Genomic DNA, 24346 nt, shown 5'->3' on the forward strand with positions numbered 1-24346 from the left:
GCTATGGCCAGAATGAAACTGTTTTGCATCGATCTGAAGCAACAGTCCGGATTGATGGGAGGAAGGTGGGGGGGGGGGGGGGGGGCGGCAGATAGCAGGGTATAGGTGGCGGAGAGAAGTCAGTGCTACCTATTGGAGAATGGAAGGACACGATGATGGCAGAACAAGGCTGCCAGGTGCAGCATTGGGAGGCCGTGGTGGTCAGAAGGGAGGGATGGACAGTAGAAAAGGAGAAGAGCAGAGAAGGGAAAAAAGCGGTGGGTACGGTGACCTATGGTGGTGCACAATGAGGGTGAGGGAATGTAAATTGTGAGGAGCTGATAGGACAGTGCATAGAAACTACTGGGTGGAGGGAGTGGGGACAGTAGGTTGTCATACCAATAAAAAAGGTTGTGTAATGATTGTAGCAGGGCTGGTACACGACACGACTGCTTTCACATGCGGCAGTCTGTTGGGCAGGTCTTGCACCTTGATCTTCCACGGGGTATGATCCTTGTGGCAAGGGGTTGGGATTGGCACAGGCATAGACTAGGATGTTGTGGAAGTTGGGTGGGCAATGGAACACCACTTTACGAGGGCTGTGAATGATGATAGATAATCAAAGCTGTGACAATGTATGTGGTTCAGTTGTTAGTCAGGGGTGGTGCTGGGTGACGAGGGGGCACTCCTTCGTAGCTGGTTCTTCGGATTGGTGGGAGGATTGTGGGTGTGTGGGGATGTGGCACAGGAAATTTGTTTGCAGTCTAGGACGAGGAATAGTGCTGTTCTGTGAAGGCTTTTGTTAGACTGTCAATTTACTGGGCAAGGGAATTCTTGGTACTGCAGATGAGCCATCCCTAGGTGATCAGGCTGTATGGGAGAGATTTTATGTTTGGAAGATGTGCCAGATGTTAAAATGCAGGTACTGTTGACAGCTGGTATGTTTAATGTGGACAAAAGTGTGGTTGGAGCCATCAGAGGAAGTGATAAACATATGGGCAAGTGGCTTTCTGGGTTTAGGACGACCACGTGAAGAAGATGGGGAAATGAAGTTGACATTGTGAAGGAATGAGGATATGGTGTGTTGGTGCTGAGTCCAGATTGTGAAGGTATCATCAATGAACCTGATCCAAACCAGGGCTTTTGGGTTTTGAGAGACTAAGAACATTTCCTGTAGATGGCCCATTAACAGGTTGACATAGGAGGGTGCTATGCTGATGCCAATGACTGTGCCTTGTATTTGTTTGTACGCCTTCCTTTCAAAGTAGTAGCAGGTGTGTTTGGGATAAAGTTAGTAAGGTGTATGAGGAATGATGTAGTGTGTTTGGTGTCTGAAGAACATAGAGAGGGGCTGTGTTCAATATTGGCAAGACCAAGGGCATGAGGGATGTTGGTGTATAGGGTAATGGCATCAGCAATGATGAGTAGGGATCCAGGAGGTAAAGGGATGGGGGTGGTGGAGAGTTGGTGAAGGAAGTGGTTGGTATCTTTGACATGGGAGGCTAGATTTCGGGCAGTGGGTTGGATGTGTCAGTCAATGAGGGCAGAAATAGTTTCAGTGGGAGCACAATAACCTGCTACAATGGGGCATCTGTGTTTGTTTGGATTTGTGGATTTTGGGTAGCATGTAGGTGGGTATGGGGTGTCATAGGGGTGAGGGGAGAGATTGATTCAGGGGTGAGGTCCTGGGAAGAGTCTAAGGTTTTAAGCAGGGATTAGAGCTACAGTGGATTTCTGGGATGGGATCACTTGGGCAGAATTTTTAGGTGAAGGAGCTACAGTTGTCACAGGTATTCCGCCAGGTATACTGGAACTCAATTACAGTGGCGGAACCTTTATCTGCAGGTATGATTTTCGCTCAGGATTTGTTTTAACATTGTGTATGCCTGTCCTTTCTTCTGCTGAAATGTTGGTGGTGTTAGGAAGGGGCATGGGGAAGGGTGGTGAGACCAAGTTGAAATTAAGGAATTACTGGAAGGTGACTGGTGGTGGTGGTGGTGGTGGTGGTGAGGTGGGGGTAGGATCACAGTTGGTTTTTGATATGAACTGGGAGAGGCAGGGTTCAATATTGTCATTAGGTTGGCCTTGGTTAGAGAAATTGGTGGCAAATAAATGTTTTCAGTGTCAGAACAATCCCAGAACACTGTTATTAAACTCCCTGCAATGGTACCACCTCTTTGCCACATTTACCTCCAACCAGTGAACCTAATCCCAACATTGAATCCTGCCTCTCTGTTCATACCACCACCAGCCATCTTCGATAAACAACTTACCTCCAACTTGGCGTCATGGTCTTTCCCCAGACCCCTTCATAACATTAGCCTTTCAATGGGAGAAAGGACAGGCATATACAGCCTCAAAACAGATCCTGATGTAATCGTCGTCCTTGCAGACAGTTTCCACCACTGTTGTTATGAGTTGCAGTGACTACCTGGTGGAAGGTCTCCAGCAGTTCTCTCGCTCCTCTGCCTATAAACTCTGCCAGAGTGGTCCCATCCCATAAATCCACTGTAACTCCAATCCCTGCTTAAAGCCTTAGCACTTTTCCAGAACCTTTCCCCTGAACCCATTTCCCACCTCACCCCCATGACACACAGCACGCCCACCTTCTACATGCTCCTGAAAATATGCAAACCCAACAAACACAGATGCCCCATTGTAGCTGGTTATTGTGCTCCCACTGAAAGGATTTAGACCCTCTTTGACCAACACCTCCAATGAATTGCCCATAATCTGGACTTCAAAGAAAAAGATAACCACTTCCTTCACAGACTCTCCATCCTCACCACTTTACCTCCTGGACCCCTACTTGTCACTGTTGATGCCACCTCCCCATATACCAACATACATCATCCCCATGCTATTACTGCTGTTTAACACGTTCTTGAATGTCCTTCACACACAAAACTACTACCTCAAACCAAATACACCTAATTAACTATATTAATATAATGGAAGGAAACATTCCACGTGGGAAAAATTATATATAAATACAAAGATGAGGTGACTTACCGAACAAAAACGCTGGCAGGTCGATAGACACACAAACAAACACAAACATACACACAAAATTCAAGCTTTCGCAACAAATTGTTGCCTCATCAGGAAAGAGGGAAGGAGGGGAGAAGACGAAAGGAAGTGGGTTTTAAAGGAGAGGGTAAGGAGTCATTCCAATCCCGGGAGCGGAAAGACTTACCTTAGGGGGAAAAAAGGACAGGTATACACTCGCACACACGCACATATCCATCCACACATACAGACACAAGCAGACATATGTCTGCTTGTGTCTGTATGTGTGGATGGATATGTGCGTGTGTGCGAGTGTATACCTGTCCTTTTTTCCCCCTAAGGTAAGTCTTTCCGCTCCCGGGATTGGAATGACTCCTTACCCTCTCCTTTAAAACCCACTTCCTTTCGTCTTCCCCTCTCCTTCCCTCTTTCCTGATGAGGCAACAATTTGTTGCGAAAGCTTGAATTTTGTGTGTATGTTTGTGTTTGTTTGTGTGTCTATCGACCTGCCAGCGTTTTTGTTCGGTAAGTCACCTCATCTTTGTATTTATATATAATTAACTATATTCTAATACACAGCTTCTTCTTTGAAGGGAGGATGTGCAAATGAATCTATCGCACAGCCATGGGCACCTGCAAGGCACCTTTGAGAGCCAACCTTTTCATGGGCCACCCAGAGGAAACGTTTCTAGCCTCCAAAACCTGAAAGCTCTGGTTTGGTTCAGGTTCATTGGTGGTGGTATTTTCATGCTCAGGACTTGAGGCCAAGACACCCTATCTTCATCCCTTCACAATGCCAATACCTTTTCTCCCACTCACTTCACCTGGTATTTAAATACCTGCCACTGCTTTCACACAAAAAAATCCTCCATCCCCTGAGAACAAGCTGTAAGGGAGTGCTCCCATTGTCACCCGATATCACCCCAGACTGGAACAACTGAACCACATTTTTTTTTTTTCTTCAGGGCTTCCCATTCCAAAATGGTGTTCTGCCGCCCATCCAATCTCCACATCATCATAGTCCATCCTTACACCACTCCCAGCCCCACACCTCGCTACAGGAATCGCATCTTCTTCTCCCGACCTGAAAGACCTGTGCAATTCACCCACCCAACATTTCCTAATCCAGTTCTGTCATAGTTATCTTATACCATCAGAGGCTGGGCCACCTGGGTATGCCTGCTCTTCTGCAATCATGGCACGGCTTTTTATATTGGTATGACATCCAACCAGCTGTCCACCAGGATGAATAGCAGCAACCAAACTGTGGCCAGGACCAAAGTGCTTCACCCTGAGGCACAATGTGGCGCTGAACATAACGTGACGCTGAACAGTTCGACTCGACACAGTTGCATTGTGGCCAGAGTGACTGGAGATAGCAGTCACGTGTGTGTAAGGTGTGCTTGCTCGTGTGAATGTGTTTGTTTCCCTTTATACAGAAACTTCTGGCCAACATCTCAATGTGTAACATTCATTTTGTTGTTCCTCACTGCAATTCAGTCTCATCTCTGTGGTGATTAACAATCTATCCTTTGCAGAATATATGATACAGGATTCTGACCAATGTTCATGGTTTAGAGTGTCAATCAGATGCTCCTTCAATTTCAGTGGCAGACACTAAAAGGGGGCATTGTACATCACTTTGTAGTTTATTCATAAAATTTCAGCAGTGAATGTTCCTGGGTGAGTCAACCAGTATATTGTTTCCTTCATGTATTTTGCAAAAGATCATGAAGATTAAATACAGGGGCCTGAATTCTCTTGGAGGCATACCAACTGTTGTTCTTCCTGGGCACTATTTATGACTGGAACAGAAAAGTGGGAATTAGGAGTAGTAGATGAGGTATCCTCCACCCCACTCCCTAAGATACCTTGTGGAGAAAAGATTTTGAGTGAAGCTTGTCACTGCCATCCACACTGCTCACTTCTGTTCACAGAGGATTCAGAATGACAGTCATGCTGGTACTAGTTATCTAATAGTTTGCTGACATAGAACTTGTCAGCTGCAGGTTTGTTTGAAGCAGAGAATATGATTCCAAAATTTTGGCAAAGGAATCTATTTTATATGTCACAGTGGAGTGCTTCGCGCAGCATTCTCAGCTGCTGTGGAGATATTGTCAATGGCTGCTGCTTCAGCTACAATATTTTGTAAAGAACAGTTGGTGAAGATAAATTGCCATACATTTTCACAATGTTTAATGATGTATGAATCAATCTTACAGCATCCATTTAGCTGTTGTTGGATGTGTCATGAAAAGACAGGGTGTATCTAAAAGAATCATAAAAAAAAAACCATAACTATTATGTTGTTTGAGATGTGTGTGAACAACATACTGTTGGACAGAGCAAACTCTTGAGTTTTACATGGTTCCCAGTAGGTAGCAGTACTGTGCGCTCACTTCAGTTCTAGTAAAAATGGTGTCGTGTCTAAACAGAAAGTTCATAAATTTGATTTGGAGCTCCCTGTATTGACTGCGTGTGCAGTTAAAATTTTGGATGTGAGGTTTGCCAGTTAGGCAAAACACAGTTTTTTCTCAGTGCCCAAACATGTTTCGGCACCACTGTGCCATCATCAGTGGGTTTCGTTTTTATTTGTTCTGCAATGTGAACATTTTTGTTAAATGATTATAAAATCATGTGCAACTTTAGTTCAAACAACAGATAGTTTCTTTTTGGAAATACCTTTACATTTTGCATGCATGAATTTTTTGTATCACTTGTGTGTTAATTACTCCAGGTAGCTTGTCACCTGCAACCAAACGATGTTGATGATGAAGTTTTTGCTGGGAGTTAACCTATCTTCTAGAATGTAATTTAGTTTGTCGCGATGTTTTCGTGCCTATATTCGTTTTTACTTAAGTTTTCGTGTGGCAAGCACTTCCATTCTCCGCATCATGCTGAGGTGTTGTGATGCTCGTGTAACTATAACAAGTGTTTTCCACAAAAAACATCATAAAACACTTTTCACCTCACCAAAACACAGTGTGATTGTGGTTTGTTGTGTGTCCCAGCCCAGTCAGTGTTCATTTATTCACCAGAGACTTCGGTGCCAAATTTGAATTTTGTTTGCATTTTTTTTTGTGTGTGTGTGTGTGTGTGTGTGTGTGTGTGTGTGTTTGCATTTTTTTTTGTATAACTTGTCTACCATATTGGTAGTATAACTATTTTCTACTGCTTTTTGTATTATTGTGTTTAGTTCTTGTGTGTAGTTCTGTTTGTTCATGGGTGTTCTGTTTAACCTGTGTAACATGAATCTGAAGTTTGCATGCTTATGTGTCTATGGGTGGTTTGATAGGTTGTGAATGGTGGTGCTTGTGAAAGAAAAAGTGAAAAATAAAGTGGAGATTTTGTGGCTAAAGCAGGAAATTAGGGAATTATATGCTAAAAAGAGTTCCTCAACACTGAACCTTACCAAACACATTTAGATTTGGCCAACAAATTTACAATACCCGCTCACTTTGAGGAAATAACAAGAGAGAGAAAAGGCATATACTCAGAAAGTAGTGCAAGAAAAATGAGAGAAACAAAACAGAAAACTCAACAGAAAACGCAACAGAATAATCAACAGCACAAAAACACCCACTAAAAACAATTTCAACCAACAATATAAGTTCCATAACAGAATCGTTAACCGAACTGACATAAATCTTACCAAATAAGAAAAGAGCCTACCAGAAAAAGGGCCAAATCGCAACATTAACACAAACATATCATACAAAATAATAGAAAACCTCATAATGGAATCAGAACACATTATACAGGAACAAGAAAGACTGAGCACACCAAATTTTAATGCAAACTTGACAAGAGAATTAGTAGCTACAGGAATAACACAGATAACCAGAACACACAAATCCACAATTATTTCTAATCATAAAACGTCAGAGGAAATTGCAGCCAGCAAACTAAAACAAAAATTAAAACACAACAATGCCATAGTAACAAGAGCAGACAAAGGGAATATTACTGTAATGATGGATGAAAAAGAATACACAGAGAAAACACTAGATTTTCTCAAAGACAAGAACACCACAAAACTGGTCAGTGACCCAACAGCAAGATACCAGAAAAACATACAACACACTAAAAAACATCAATAATACATTCTCAGAAAGCCAGGTAAAGAGGATGACACAAAAAAATCCAGAAGCACCTGCCCCAAATTCCCTACCAAAGATTCACAAGGATAACATTCCATTAAGACCCATCATTAACTTCCTAAATGCTCCATCCTACCACCTAGTCCAACAAACACACGCACTACTGAAAAAACTGTACATGTTTGATAACTACAGAAGTCTGGAAAACTCAAAGGAGTTCATTGACAGACTCAAGAACATACACATACTGGGCACAATAACCCTCATATCATTCAACATCACATCGATATACACTTGCATTCCAATAAATGAAACAATCATTGTCACACAAAGATTAAAACAACAAGGAAACACACCACACACACACACACACACACACACACACACACATCAATGAAATAACAACCATACTCAAGACCATAACATCACAAAATTATTTTGTATTCAACAAAGAATTTTATTCTCAAAATGGACTGCCAATAGGATCACCAATTGGTGACCTCCTAGCTTACATATTCATGAACAACCTGGAGAATATGATCTTCAGACACAAAATAAAACCAAAAAACTACAAAGTTATATGCTGGTACCATTATGTCGATGACATACTATGCCTGATTGATGAAACAAATACACACATGGAACAGCTACACAATGAAATAAAACACTTAAACCCAAAAATTAACTTCACATTAGAAACAGAAACTAATAACACACTACACTTTCTAGATCTCACCATACATAAAACAAACAACACACAACTTCACAATATTCAGGAAACCGACAACCACAAGCACTACCATTCACAACCTATCAAACCACCCATTGACACATAAGCATGCAGACTTCAGATTCATGCTCCACAGATTAAACAGAACACCCATGAACAAACAGAACTACACACAAGAACTAAACACAATAAAACAAATAGCAGTAGAAAATGGTTATACTACCCATATGGTAGACAAGTTAAATCAAAAAATATGCAGACAGTACAAAAATGAAAACACACACACACACACACACACACACACACACACACACACCAAAACGAAATGCTACATACCCACCTACAGTGACAAGACTGTTCACAGAATAGGCAACATATTAAAGAAACGGGGACTCCAAATAGGGTGCAGGATGGAGAACACAGCACAGAAAAAAGATCAGAACACAAGAAACAGCCATGGATAAATTTAATAGATCAGGAATATATGAACTCGCATGCAACACTTGCCAGTCAGTGTACATAGGACAAACATGCAGAAACTTCAAAACCAGATATTCAGAACGCCTCAGACCTTTAAAAAGCAACAGCTCCTATTGCACATTTGCTAACCATCTAATAGCCTCCAGTCACCACTCAACTACAGTATTTAACACATTAAAGGAATTTTACAAGTAAAAAACACACACACACACACACACACACACACACACACACACACACACACACACACACACACACACACAGAGAGAGAGAGAGAGAGAGAGAGAGAGAGAGAGAGAGAGAGAGAGAGATAGATATATATATATATATATATATATATATATATATATATATATATATATAAAATGCAAACAAAATTCAAATTTGGCATCGAACTCTCTGGTGAACAAATGAACACGGACTGGACTGAGACACACAGCAAACCACAATCACACTGTGTTTCGGTGAGGTGAAAAGTGTTTTATTACGTTATTTGTGGAAAATACTTGTTCTAGTTACGTGTGCATCACAACACCTCAGCATGATGTGGAGAAGGGAAGTGTTTGCCACGCGAAAACATGTTGCCGCACGAAAACGTAAGTAAAAACGAATATAGGTACGAAAACATCGCGACAAATTAAATTACATTCTAAAAGATAGTTAACTCCCAGCAAAAACTTTCTCATCAACATCGTTTGGTTGCAGGTGACAAAGCTACCTGTAGTAATTAACACACAAGTGATCCAGAAAATTCATGCACGCCAGATGTAAAGGTATTCACAAAAAGAAACTATCTGTTGTTTGAACTAAAGTTGCACATAATTTTATAATCATTTAACAAAAATGTTCACATTGCAGAATAAGTAAAACCAAAAACCCACTGGTGATGGCTCAGTGGTGCCGAAACATGTTTGGGTACTGAGAAAAAACGGTGTTTTGCATAACTGGCGGACCTCACATCCAGCAATAACAGAAAGTGTTGTGTTGCAGTATGTTTTGCACACTGCGGGTCAGTAATAACTGTTCAGCATGATTTCCATACAGGGTATGGTGTGGATCATCCTACAGCACAAAGCATTAGACGATTGCATGAACAATTCTGAGAAACAGGTTGTTTGAGTAAAGGCAAACCGCTGGGCTGTCCCTGAGTGGCAGATGTGAAACGCATCCGCAATAGTTTCACAAGGAGTCCGCAGAAATCCGTTCACTGTGAAGCTCGACAGCTCATCATTGTCCCAATGTCCATCTGGCGTGTGTTGCATCGACATTTCCACATGAAACTATACAAAATTCAGCTACTGCAAGCTCTTTGTTAAGGTGACAATGTGTGGAGTTCTGTGTTTTTGTTCTTGGCAAGATGGAGGATGACAGTTTTCTTCCGCGCTTAGTGACGAGGCAACATTCCATTTAAATGGAAAGGTGTGTAATGAAATGTAAGAATATGGGGTACAGAACAACCACATGTAGTTGTACAACTTGAGAGGGACTCCAAAATCTAATGTGTTTTGTGCAGTTTCACGGGAAAGGGTGTATGGTCCATTTGTATTTGCTGAGAACACTGTTACAGGAAACACATACCTCGATATGCTTGAGAACTTTTCCCACAGTTGGAGAGTATTTGAATGACGTCATTTACCAACAGGATGGGGCATCTTCACACTGGCATATGGAAGTGCGGGAATTTTTAATCCAAAGAATTACCGAACAATGGATTGTGATCGCACTGGGCCAAATGATTCACCCTTACATTACGGGCCTCCAAGGTCACCCGACCTGACTGCATGTGATTCTTTCTAGTGGGGGTTTATAAAAGACATTGCTTATGTGCATAACAGCAGCTGTGGATGCTGCAATTCAAAAGATATGCTCGCTGCAGTGTGGGAACGATTTGAATACTGCATTGACACATGCTGTGCATCTCAAGGGGGCCATATTGAACACCTATGAAATGGTATGGAGAGGGGGGGAACAAAACACTTGAGTCCTGTTCATCAAAAAAAAAAATTCATTGTATATATTTCAGTTCCAGAAATACAGACCTGCCAAATCGGATGATTGTTTTTGATCCACCCTGTATATTTCCATGCCCCCCCCCCCCCCCCTCCCCCTCTTCCCTCCTCCCACCTATCTTCCACATAAAGTTTGAAAGAAAGTGATCAACAGAAATACTTAGCTAGATTCGTTGCCATTTGTCTCTGTGTTCCACATCAGCTTTGTTACAATTCATGTAATTTCCCTTTTGTTGCCTTCTGATGACCTCTCCTCTGTCCGCCACATCTCGAAAGCACAAAAGTGAGTTTACCACTGGCTGCTTGCATTGATAGTGCAGTTGATTTTGTGTTTCTTAATTTTTCAGATATGGAATATTTTCTTTGGTGGTCGATATGTAGTGTTGCTTATGGGCCTGTTTTCAATGTATACGGGTCTTATCTATAATGACGTATTCTCGAAGTCATTGAATATATTTGGCTCATATTGGAAAGTAGAATACAATGAATCAACATTAAGGCACAGTAAAGAGCTACAGCTAGATCCTGCAAAAGAGTTTCTTCAATACCCGTACCCATTTGGAATGGATCCAGTTTGGCAGGTACGTACTGTGGTGTATTCACGTATTTCCTGTTTCTTCTTGTAGGTACTAAAAGTAAGACAAGTTGACATTCCTTGATGTACAATCCATTTAGTCTGATTTAATCAGGTCTAACTTAGTGTCAATCACGGGCTTGTTAGTGATGAAAGTGCTATAATCTGTTACTATTTTCACTAATTGAGTCATGGAACCTGAAAAGCTACAAATGAAGGTTTTTGTCGAAAATAGGATCACTGGAAAAATAATGTTAGAAAACTTAATCCAACTGTTGTAGCACAAGGCCAAAGATACAGACATATATTTGGGAGGAATCATTTCCAATTCCCCAGATGGTTGTTCAGATTCACATATGCTATGTTTCCAAAACTCACTTGCAGAAAATAAAGGGCAATAACTAGACTAAGCCTGTAGTTTTATTTTTCTTTCTTGTCTGATCAGAGCATATGATCAAGCTCTGGTTATCAAAAATTGCATTAATATGTTCTAAAATAACCAAAGTATGAATGTATTTAATGAGTAAATATGCTAGAAATACGCACAGAAATTCTGCAAATATGCGCTATGATGTGGAAAATGCATTAAAAATACAAAATACGACAGTGGCAGCTCTGTACAGACTGAAACTACGCATTAGCATTTTCTGACATCAAAAACAATAACTTTATTTTGGTAATGAACATCATTCATATTTGTTACAATACATAATTAATTTCTGGAATGAGATTTTCACTCTGCTGCGGAGTGTGTGCTGATGTGAAACTTCCTGGCAGATTAAAACTGTGTGCCGGACCGAGACTCAAACTCGGAACCTTTGCCTTTCGCATGGGCAAGTGCTCTATCAACTGAGCTACCCAAGCACGACTCACGCCCCATCCCCACAGCCTTACATTCTGCCAGCGAAAGGCAAAGGTCCCGAGTTTGAGTCTCGGTCTGGCACACAGTTTTAATCTACCAGGAAGTTTTCATAATTAATTTCTGTTTAAGTTTTCTGGGAGTAAATGTCATTCTTTAGTCTATTGAAAACTGTTTAAAGTCTGAAAAAGTTCTCTTAACTTAATTTGGTGTTAGAGCAGCGGTGCCATTAGGAAAATAGTCCTTTTAAAAATGTTTCTCAAATTTCCCCACTAATGTTAATCGAACATGACAAATAAAATGTAATCCCCATCTTTTGTACTTTAAGAGAAACAGTGTACAGCATCACCTGGTCGCTGCTTATTGGTAACAGAATCATCTTTTCCAGAATGGACACCTTTTTCCTTCACTGTTTACTTATGCTAGATTACTGAAGTTTGATGTACACAATTTGCTAAGAGTTCTTGCTTTGCTTTGATGACTATGTGCAAGCTGTACAAATTCTCTGGTTTCAGATGAAGCAAAATCAGTGTAAAAATTAAATTAGACTTTCAGATATTCCATCACTCACAAAGAGATTGTGCTCTGCAATTGACACCACCATTGTGATTATACCCTTTGGGGAAAAAATATAAAAGAAGTTGAAAACTTGTAAAATATGGTGTTATGTAAGGAGTTACGTATCTTAATAGTTACAGAAAATACAGAGGCATTATACAGAAAAAAATACAGTCTTATAATACATGTTAGTAAATAATAACCTTTGAAAATGTATCCCATGTTATTTAAGGTTAACAGCATCTCTTCCACCTAAGGTATTATTTTCAGAAATTCTGTCTATAGCATCCAATTAACAAGCCGGTTTCAGTGCAGTTGAATGCCCTAGAGCTCAGTGTATTGTGAATGAAATATTTAATTTGGGATATGGAACCACGATAAAGCAAAGTATCCATAAAAAGTGAGTAGTAGAATGAGCTGTGGTTGGGAATGGTCGTAGGCTGAGAGAGTTCAGACTCCAATATGGAGGGACATAATATTAGGCATTTCTGGCATAGAGAAGTAGCTGAAATAGCTGAAAACAAGTAAGTTTCCAGGTCTGACATTGACACCTTCCTTAGCTTCCTAGATTTCTGAAAAGCATTTGACATGGTGCCCCACTCCAGACTGTAAACAAAGACACAAGCATACAGCATAGGTTCCCTAATTAGGGAGGTATCAAAACCCTAGCCTGATAATATTAAATTTGAAACGTTACATCCCTTTTCCCAGGAGTTATCAAACGTATTAAAACTGTGCCAGGATATAGAATCATACCTTGTACATTCAGTGATGTACTATAAACACTCTGCCATTCGGCGACACCACAGTGGTGTCGTACGCGAAATAGCGGTCAACAGCCGGCGACACAGTGGTGTCATGAGCATAGTATTACACAGTGGCCGGTGACAGCACTTCAGTATCTTTTGCATTCTGTTGGTGTTTTAACAGTAAGCTACACACGTCAACAAGTTTTTTGTTTTTATAAGTACTTGTGCCCTTTAATCATGGCAGATGAGAGACAATACGATTATTTATGATGAATGCGCGGATGTCTTGTCTGACGTTCTGGATGACTTGGCCAACTGGGAAGAAGACACTGGATATCAAAAAAATTAAAGTGATGAAGAATCATTGGAAGATAGTGAAATACATCCAAGAAGAATTCAGCGAACACTAAGGTTGCCAACTGATTCAGATGAATCAGTCGAAGAAGACAGTGGTCAGACTTGGATTTACGGAGGACCAATAATAAATTTGAAGGATCTACGGGTCCAAACATATTTCCCAAAGATACAGAGCGTCGAGGATATCGTAGAATTATATATTGGGAATGATCTATTTGAATATATTAGCAATGAATCCAATGAGTACTACAGTTAAAATTGCAATAGAAGGAAAGTGGATAAAAAAATATGCCAAATCTGTTGACGTTATGGGACCTGAACTTAGAAAATGGTTTGGGCTTGCTATCCTTATGGGAATTGTAAATAAAGCAAGGATTGATGATTGTTGGTCAACGAATTCAATATTTCTCAAAATGATATCCCACAATCGATTCAGACAAATATTATCAATTTTACATTTTTCCGACAACTACTACTACTACTACTACTACTACTACTATGTGCAATTCGTAATTGATTATTTTTCCAAAAAGTTTAAAGAAACTTTTAAATTAAGTCAAAACATCTCAATCGATGAAGGAATGATACCTCATTCAAGATATACTCCGGCTGTGGACAGCCTTTAGCAAAAACAGTGATGAAACTATTGACACCTTCTTATGGAAAATGGCATCATTTCTACGTGGATACTTATTATAACAGTGTAGAACTTGCAGAGAAGTTACTTGAAAAGAAGATTAGAGTTTGTGGAACTATACGGCAAAATAGATTTCTGGAAAAATTAAAGCGCGCAAAAGTCAATGAGTTTGAAACCTGTCAATGACGGAAAGGTGAAGTACTCTCACAGGTATGGAGAGCTTCGAAAACTAAAACAATACGAATGATCTCTACAATACATAATGCCACTTTCACTGACACTCCAAGAAAATGCAGACGAACCAATTACACACACAAAAAAAACCTGAAAGTGTACTAGAATACAACAAATACCTGAAAAGAGTGGATCAGGCAGACCAATATTTGAGTTATTACCCTATATACAGAAAAACTATAAAATGATCAAAAAAAGGTTGGCATGATCCTCTTTAATTGCACATCATTTAATGCAATACGTACAAGTCAATATTTCAATACAGAACATAAGTCTCAGATTTCATGATTTTTTTTATTGAAAGTATCTGATTCGTTGATAAGACTATGTACCTGTTGCTGGGTAAAAATTGGAGGTTGCCTCTACATCGCGTACGTCTCATCATCCAGTTGACAGACTTTCCGGTCACATGAGGCCACACCAACTAATACTTATTTCTGTAACAAATAAATGAAAATGAAAAAACTGTGTCGTCTCCGCATCGTCCATACCAGGCTGACCCATGATTTTCTTTTGCGTAATGAGCCATCCCCACTTTGTGGTTGTGGAGCCCTCCAGTCAGTAGCCCACATTTTGGTGGAATGCCCCCTTCTTTTGGCTGTGCGTACTAAGTGCAGACTTGCCCGCACTTTACCTTTAATATTGGCAGACGATTTTTGGATGGTTGAACTGGTTCTGAGTTTCCTCTGTGAAAGTTGGTTTTATTTTCAGTTCTAAGGTTTTTAACCTCCCTCTGGAGTAGGGGCAGGGCGGTGAGGGTTGGGGTGTCTCCCACTGTAAGCTGTGTTGGAGATTCCTGACTCCCCTCCCTGGCCAAGATTCTCTTTTCTCTCCCTTTTACTCTGTTTTTATCGCTTTTTAGATTTGGGAAGACTCCTTTTAACAGTATGCACTTTTACATTCTAGCAGTTGAACGCTTTTGAATAGCAGATGGTCTTCCTGTACTGCATCAGAGGTGGATATTTCCTGCCTCTAGCATAGCCTTGGGGTTGCCCACTTGCTGACTTCCCTCCTTTTGTTTTCACCATTGACGACACGAATGCACTTTTACGTGTTTTAGCCTTTTACTCTTTATCGTTATGACTCTTCTGAGATGTAAATCTGTCCGAATGGACCATCTTAAAAACAAGGGACTGATGACCATGCTGTTTGGTCCCATAAATCCCAATAAACCAACCAACTTCTGCAATCATTTTTAGTGTTTCTCAAAACATTACTATGGGAGACATGACACATTCATTAGAGCACACAAAAGTGTCAGTCCATAGAAATATCTGATGTTCATGTCAAAAAGATTGTTGTTTTTACATTTTTCAGATGTCCAAAATTTATTTCTAGCTTTAAAAACTTGAACAAGTCTTCCAACCTAAGAACTAAACTGTTTATTTTGAAGACCTTTTCAGAAATTATTGGATGTGAAGTGTGCTCAGATAGCTGAAGCATTTAAGGTGATCACTCGGGAAGTGGGAAAACCAGGCTGAGTCTGTCTGGCACAGATTTTCACTTTCTGCCATTGAATTTATATCAGTGCCAGATCAGAATTTAAATTTTGTCAAAAACCCATTATGTTGTTAACATACTTGCTGAGGTAAGTGTGACAGGACCACTATTTTTCTCTATATACATAAAGGGATAGGGTCAGCAGCAATCTGTGCCTGTTTACTGATGATGCTATGGTGTACAGGTGTTGCCATTAGGTGACTGTAGGAGGATATGAGATGACTTGGACAGAATTTTTGGTTAGTGTGATGAAGGGAAGGTGACATTGTTTCTGGAGAACAGTATTGAGACAATTTAGAGAACCAGCGTTTAAAGCTGATTGCAGAATTATTCTGCTGTATGGATAGCTAGAGTACCGTCTATGCACATAGTAAGAGGAAAAATCATTGTTCTGTGTATGAAATAAATCTGAATATACATACATACATTCCTTCCATTTCAGCTGGCTGAAAATAAAATCATCTTCATGAACTCTTACAAGATGAAAATTTCAATCATTCTTGGTGTGCTGCACATGCTGTTCGGAGTTCTTCTGAGTCTTTGGAATCACTTGTGAGTTCCTGATTATGTGATTTACTTTAAGTATCAGATAATGTTTTCCTCATGAACTTTTATTAGTGTGTGATTTGAAAAACATTGATAGTATTGGTTATGATATAATTGTGCCCATAGATTGTTACAAGCATTGATTTATGTGCGCCTTCATTGTGCCCAACATAGTTCACAATAGTGAGAATTACAACGTAATATTTTCGTGCCTTTTTTTCACACACACAGCTTAAATCTGGATAAAATCATGTTCAGTTTTTGCCACAAGTTTTAAGCATTGTGGAATAAACTTAAACAAAAAGACTCTGCACATTTATTACAAAACATAAAAGAATTGTTTAGCGGACTCTTGTGCTTCAAATGATCATTCCTTGTAGACCATTGACAATTGACCATTCCTCCTGGGACATCATATGTATGATAACTAAACAGTAGAAACTCCAGTTTATAATAAGAACTATACAACAGATAGTATAGATTGCTACTCAACGTAAAGATGATCCATTGAGTTGCAGACAAGCACAACATAAAGACCAATGAAGAGACTGTTGCACATGCAGCTGTCGGCGAAAGCCTTTTTCATCAAAGAAAATGAACACATTCACACAAGCAAGCACACTTTCTGCACACTCTGCCGCCACCATCATTAGCTCGAACAGAACACACATTTATTGGTTCTGTGATATTTGGCATGTAGAATACAAAACATGACAATCTTGAATAATTGTTGAGCAGTTAGTATATGCCTGCACTGTAAATAATTAATGAGGTAATATGGAACATGAAAAAAAAAAGCTCACAACTTGTTAATAGTGTACTCAGTAGCTCCATAATACACACGCATCTTCGTGTACATAAATTCATACAACCCAAAACAGATGAAAACATTAAGTACCATGACAATTAATCAAAAAGCAAGAATTATGTGTTGGCTATGAGCATGCATTGCCGTGAAGTCAAATACAAGGATGATATCTGCCTAGTAGCACTGTTAATTAGTACCCATAACTATGAGTATATAATGCACAAAACATTTGCATTAGGGCTCACAGCTGTTTGAATAATAATGCACATACTGCTTACTGATGCAAAATTTATTGCAATACTTATTAGCTTTTTGTTTGTTCAAACATGTGTAAAAGATGCAGTTACACTGTGTACTAATAAACTGGAGATGTGATGCTATAGAATCACACTGTGATTCTAGGGTTGGTCAACACTGAAGAGACTGTTTTTCTGATGTAACTTGGAAAGAAAACTTGAAACCATAATTTAGACACTCCCATTTAAGGCAATCTGCATATCCACATTCTCATTTGCACCTTCGCTATTTAATGAGTTGCCACTCCCATGTACAATAAAACCTTACCTGTTTCAAACAGCCATTATTAATATTATAGCATGGCAGTGCAGTGTTATTGTCACTGTTGCATTTCGAAATCTTTTGTCTTATTTTCTCTTTCTGTTTTTGCTAGTAGTTTCACTGTATTCACCTTCTCCTTTTTACCGTAATCTGGTATACAATTTTATCCCGCCTATATGTACTCAATAATACGTAACCCACTTCCAAACCATAACCAAAAAAATAGATGTCTGCTTGTGTGTATATATATATATATATATATATATATATATATATATATATATATATATATATATGTGTGTGTGTGTGTGTGTGTGTGTGTGTGTGTGTGTGTGTGTGTGTGTGTGTGTGTGTGTGTGTGTGTGTGTGTGTGCGCGCGCGCGCGCCGCGCGCGTATACCCGTCCTTTTATCCCCCTAATGTAAGTCTTTCCGCTCCCGGGATTGGAATGACTCCTTACCCTCTCCCTTAAAACCCACTTCCTTTTGTCTTTCCCTCTCCTTCCCTCTTTCCTGATGAGGCAACAGTTTGTTGCGAAAGCTTGAATTTTGTGTGTATGTATGTGTCTGTTTGTGTTTCTATCGACCTGCCAGCACTTTCGTATGGTAAGTCACATCATCTTTGTTTTTAAATATAAAAATAAAATAAAATTGAAATGATTGTGAGCTGTACATATTGGGAAGTGTTTTGGGAGAGTGTTTAAGCTTTTAGAGCAGAAAGATAACATGACAGTGTTCTTTCTATAGCTTTTACTCATCAGGTACCTTCTTGCAGTTTTGTCATAAGTGTGTGTGTGTGTGTGTGTGTGTGTGTGTGTGTGTGTGTGTGTGTGTGTGTGTGTTTGGGGGGGGGGGGGGAGGGGAGGGGAGGGGAGGGGAGGTGTTGATAGAAAAATGGAACAAAAACTTCTCAATATTCAAGTTGCATCATTTTGAATAAAATTGTTGAGCTTTCGACAGTTCTCTGCCATCATATTCAGGAATAAAGTTACTTACTTGGGACTGGCACACTATTCTGCTTATATAGGAAGATCAGCAGAATCTAGAAAATTCCATAGTGGGGGGGGGGGGGGGGCAAGATGACACTTTGTTTATAGATGGGTAACAGGAGGGAATGACTGACACTTACAGGGAGGCAGAACTGGCACTTTCAAATGTGGTGTTGGTGTCCGTCAGCATGTGACACCATTTAGTTCTGCGACACTCTCCTGTTGTAGGTTTCAGACCATGCTGGCTTGCCCGTATAAGAAGCAGAACACAGAACCAGCCATAACACTCATTTTATCCCTGAAGACAAGTGGTAGAGACACTATTAAAAGCTTGAGAGTCTTATCTGAAATGACTCGGTCATGTTCAGAGAAGACTTTCTCATGAATATAGGAAGCCACCCTGTAAATGCTTGATAGGGTAACTAGTAGGTAACAACATATCCGGTTTAATGCAATGTATGTAATTAGGCAAAAGGGATATGATAGTGTGACCTGAAGCCTTGTTAAGTAATTGCTGAAGTCTGGTAACTTGAAAATATACAGGAGATGATCATCTGGAATGGTTTTCAGTGGGATGGCAATATGAAGGGCTCATCAGTTTGTCAGAAGGAACTGGTATGTCAGAACCACAAGAAATGTTGTTTAAAGAACACAAACATTATCTTTAGAGTATCAGTAAGTGTAGCTAATGGATCAGAAAGTAGTAAAATTCAGAGCAGAAATGTATAATGTTGTTTACTTGTTGCAAGTGTGACTAAAATACTTATTTTCAGTGGGAGAGACTAAAGCATTGCAAGGTGTAGGATGTCTGCTCTCTTCTTCAAAATTTAGACTTTGTAGGACCCAAGATAAGCCAAGAAAGGTGACAAAAAGTGCCCCCACATGTTCCTGTGGGTTCACATCAGGCAAATTTGGTGCCGAGACATGAATGTAAATTCACTATTGTGCTCCTAAAATGAATGTAGCACTGTTCTGGTCTTGTGACACCGTCAGTTATCCTGCTAGATGAAGCCACAGGTGGGTAGGACTTCCCATTTTAACATTTCCAAGTTTTTGACCTCCTTTGAAACGTGGGGTCAAGCGTTGTCGTGCTGCAAAATCACTTTATCGTGCCTCTCCATGTATTGTGGCAGTTTGTCATTTAATGCTCTGCTCAGACGCATTAATTGCTTTCGATAACGAGCACCTGTGATTGTTTCACTTGGTTTTAACACCTCATACTACACGCCGCTGAGCTGGTCCCAACAAATGCAGAGCGTGATTTTGGAGTTGAGAATATTCGGTTTGGCCATCGACATGGAACCATTGCCGTGATATTCCCATGATTTTTTGCATTTAGGGTTATTGTAATGAACCCATTTTTTGTACCTGGTCACAATGCGATGCAGAAATCCCTTCCGTTTTTGTCTCTTGAAGCAACTGCTTACACACAAATGCCATTCAACGTCTCTTGGTTTCAGCTCACACAGGACCCAAGTTCCTTCTTTCTGAATCATGCCCATAGTCTTGAGACGTTTTGAAATGGCTTTCTGTGTCACTCCTGTTAATCGTGCCAATTCTTATTGAGTTTGACATGAGTCTTCACTCGGCAATGTCTCCATTTCTGCATCTTCGAAAACATTCTCTCTCCCACCCCTATGCTAGTCTACGACGTTAAAATCACCGTTCTTGAAGCGTTGAAAGCACTCGGGACATGTTCTTTCACTAAGAGCGTCCTTACCATATGTACTAGAGAGCATTCGATGATGATCAGCTTCTGTTTCCTCATATTGAAGCAAAATTGTAACACCACCTGCAAATGACGAGAATTATGCTCATAAACTGACATTTTCAATCAAGAACAACTTTACGATGCAGACACAGATCGACTAATGTTTGAATGAGGTTATGTTGACTGAGGTCCAAGCTAACTGCCTCACGTCTGCGATCTGTTTCTTTCGACTGCTACTTACCATTGTTGCCACCTAATGGGAAACATTTTATATTTAATTAGTGTTAGTGTGAAAATGAATAAAACTTGATACACATGCAAAATACATTTTTGTTAAATGATGAAAAAAATTATATACTCCATGGCCATAAACCACCAAGATACAGGATTAACTCCAGAAGTAGTTTCTTTACTTAAATGTCCACACTATATATATGTCTCCATGCACTGGCAGAAAACAACTGTGGGCAGGTAGATGTGACACACTTCAAAGGTGGGTAAACTTTCTGCGTTTCTACCTTCTGGAAGTACTTCAGATTGATCAGCCGAGATGAATAAAGAGGCTAAGACCGGGTGTTTGTAAATCCAGGTACAATATTGTCAAATGGAAATTTTCCAGTGGAATGGCACTGTAAAATGTGGAGGACAACAAACAATGGATCACCTTTTCTGTGAGGTCAACTGACTTGGAAACACTTTTTTTCCCTGTGGTTGGACAGTGTCTTAATCTGTTTCTGTAAAATGAATGTGGCTGTGGCAGCAGCCAGTTGTCCATGAAAGCTTTGACAGCACCGTTATTGTCAAATGTGTGCACTCAGACTGCTTTTTTTAGTGTCCAAACAAATGAAACATGTGGAGAGCATGTTCTACTGTGGTCCACAACAGTTTCTGAATTTTTTTGTTGAGTTTGGGCAGCTGTGTTCGGTCAAGCATTGTCATGTTTTGTTTGGTCCAGTAGCAATTTGAGCAACTGTTATTCAGTGGTTGTCTTCAGTAAGCTGGCTAACAGTGTGGATGTTATGTCACGCTAGTCCTTGTGCGAAGTTGGTGAGCTGCCTTCTCAATTGCTTCTTGTCCTGATACAAATGTTTGTGCCGTGCATACTCTTGAGTCTTTCTCAGGGTGTTGTCTCTGAACTGTGCTACAAGTCTTTCCAAAAAGTTGAACAGCTTTACAACCTTTATTGTGACAAATTTTATTATAATGTGTTGTGCAACAGAGGACACTACCTTTCGCTCTGACGTTACTGTTTCTTCAGTCAATCTAGCTGTGGAGAACAGCCATTGGAAACCAAAGCAACAACGAGGAGAGATCACACCACTTTCTGTTTAGAAAAACGCACACAAAACAAAAATTCTGATATATATTTGATCCACCCTTGCACTTACTTTCTGATGGTGAAATTCTGAGTATCGCCGATAGAAGCACTTGAAGAAGAAGAAGAAGAAGAAGAAGAAATCACACACTTCCAGAACTTCTGTATTCTTTCTTTAGGAGGGCAGTTAGATAGGGTGGACAAAGTTGAAGTGAGGGCAGTGTCCGAGGCCAAGTTGTGAACGAGCTAGCTGTTGAGAAAAAGATGAAACAAAGGTTAGCGAGAAAGCAGGTAAAAGTGAGTAGAGTGAGTAGCAGTGTTGGATTTTCACACTTTCCCTTCAATATGATGCTGCTGTAGTGCCTACCTTTGACTTCCTACTTTCTCCAACATCTTTCATCTCTGCCTCCTATCACGCTTACAATAGGTGGGTCTGAGCAAGCTGCCACTCCTTTCCAGCCTTCCCAAACTAATACCACTTTCATTCCTAATGAAGGAACTCATATGTTCCCCACACTTGTAATAGTTTTTTATTCTTTTAAGTTTATCCATCAGCAGTACTTTGTATTTTGCCAGCTGAAGCCATGTTTTGGTCATGATTTTCTGAATTGAATTTTCCTTTTGGTACATAGTGTACATGTGTTAATTTTGATGTTAGTTTTCATCAGTGTCCATTTGAGTAATTCACATATCACTCTCAAATTTGTTTTACAATAGAGTATTGACTCCATCTTTATTAAACAGGTGATGATAAGGCAAATTTATTTATATGGCTCCATTTCTGTTCTCCAGGTATTTCAAAAATTCCATTAACATCATATGCGAGTTCGTCCCACAGATAATTTTTTTGATCTTCTTGTTCCTCTACATGTGTATCTTGATGTTTGTCAAATGGGTGAACTATGGACCGACATTTGGTAAGTGAGAATTAAATTTTTGGCATTTTGAAATTCTACTATAGTAGACAGCATTTGTGATTACAGTGGAGGTTTTGTTAAAGTTGTCTTGGTTTTCACTTTCAGAGCATTAGAATAAATTTATAGCTTGTGATTTGATAGATGACTAAACACAACTTCTTTCTTTTTTCAGGTTTCACAGCAGGCCCTGCGTGTGCTCCATCAATTTTAATCACTTTCATCAATATGGTATTGTTCAAAGGTAGTGTTCCTCCAAAAGGTTGTGATGAGTTCATGTATAGTGGACAGGTGAGCAAGAGTGGAAAAATGTTTCATTGAATTTGTTTGGTTTCACTCTACATTATCAGTCTTACATCAAATAGAATTAATCTTTGTTTTCAAACAACTTATTCTGGAAAGTAATTTCACCAGTTTTGCATTTCTCCGTTACTTTTAGTATATGCAATTTTTTCTTTCTTCTGTATTGCAGAAAGGCTTGCAGAGGTTCTTTGTTGTTCTTGCTCTACTGTGTGTTCCTTGGATGCTTCTTGCAAAACCCATTGTTTTGATAATGAGGCACCGTAAAGCCCACCAACCGGTGAGTAATAATCTGTACCCCCTGCAATGTTTTGAGGCATTTGACACATTTGAGGGCAAATACTTCGCAGGAGATGATACTGTGTTAAGTCAGTTGTCTCTTTCATTTAACAGACAATCTTCTGACTTTCCCCAGCTTTCAAGCCATCCCGTACCTGCAGAGAACGGCATGGATGCGGAGGTGGGATCGATGTCAGGGACAGCACACAAGGACAGTACAGATGGGGCTCCCGCGCCGCAGAGCAGTGAAGACCACGACCTGGGAGAAATCTTCATCCATCAGGGCATCCACACGATAGAGTACGTGCTAGGCTCTGTCTCTCACACTGCCTCGTATCTGCGACTTTGGGCGCTGTCACTGGCACACGCCCGTAAGTATAAGTGGCTATCTTTTACTTGTTTTCAAATAATTTATTTCACTATGGCAATATATTTTAAATATAGAGTAGGAGAAATTATATTTCATAGAGCTGGCACTGAAAGTAGTAAACTTTGGTGGCACTTAGTCAAATAAGTGGTCCTTCACTTCACATTGTCACCCATGAAATTAAACTTGAAAACTGTCTACAGATGAGATGCATAATGCCTTCCCCAGTGCAGTGCATATTGGTGAGGGAGCACCTTGCTTATTTCACCAGATGATATCATTAATTTGGCATTTTTGTAACTTACGAGGGGACTGAAAGTCAGTGTTGGGATGTAAATTCCTTACGCAGAACAATACATCACTTCAGACTTGTGTGTTTTGGAAACAATTTTCCTTACTTTCTAAAAATTCCATATTTATTATAGAATAGAAGTTTGTCTCTTAACATACAGTTTAAAGCTATTGACTTAATGTACAGGAGATTTGTCAAAACACAAAAACTGGTTTATACTTTTCCCTATAAAATCAGTAATATATGGTACTGAATAATTAATTAAGCAATTAATTTTTAAAAGTTTGTTACTTTTGAAGAAAAATTATTAAGTCCTAAGAGCTTACCAAATTTTTAGATTGTCATTTATGAGTTCTTTTACTGAATAGCAACATTTTTGCACTAGTTTCTCATATAAGGTTTTTCAGTGTTTTAAATGTATGCTGAGCAATTCTCATCCTTTAACTTTGTTATAAATTTTCATAGAGGTTGAGCATACAGTTTTACATGATGTG

The 24346-nt window shown here is 39.7% G+C and overlaps 1 protein-coding gene across 4 annotated transcripts in view; it reads left to right on the plus strand.

Annotated features, from left to right (window-relative positions):
- Positions 1–24346, plus strand: part of LOC124719109 (V-type proton ATPase 116 kDa subunit a 1) — a 113135-nt gene that overhangs the window by 80245 nt on the left and 8544 nt on the right. For all 4 annotated transcript variants that reach the window (XM_047244803.1, XM_047244805.1, XM_047244806.1 and 1 more), the window contains exons 10-15: positions 10655–10888; positions 16218–16327; positions 22493–22617; positions 22790–22905; positions 23087–23194; positions 23330–23564. In XM_047244803.1, the coding sequence (XP_047100759.1) occupies positions 10655–10888; positions 16218–16327; positions 22493–22617; positions 22790–22905; positions 23087–23194; positions 23330–23564 (928 nt within the window). The remainder of the gene's footprint in view (positions 1–10654; positions 10889–16217; positions 16328–22492; positions 22618–22789; positions 22906–23086; positions 23195–23329; positions 23565–24346) is intronic.

This window comes from Schistocerca piceifrons, chromosome 10, assembly GCF_021461385.2.
Source record: "Schistocerca piceifrons isolate TAMUIC-IGC-003096 chromosome 10, iqSchPice1.1, whole genome shotgun sequence".
In the NCBI taxonomy this organism is placed as follows: domain Eukaryota; kingdom Metazoa; phylum Arthropoda; class Insecta; order Orthoptera; family Acrididae; genus Schistocerca; species Schistocerca piceifrons.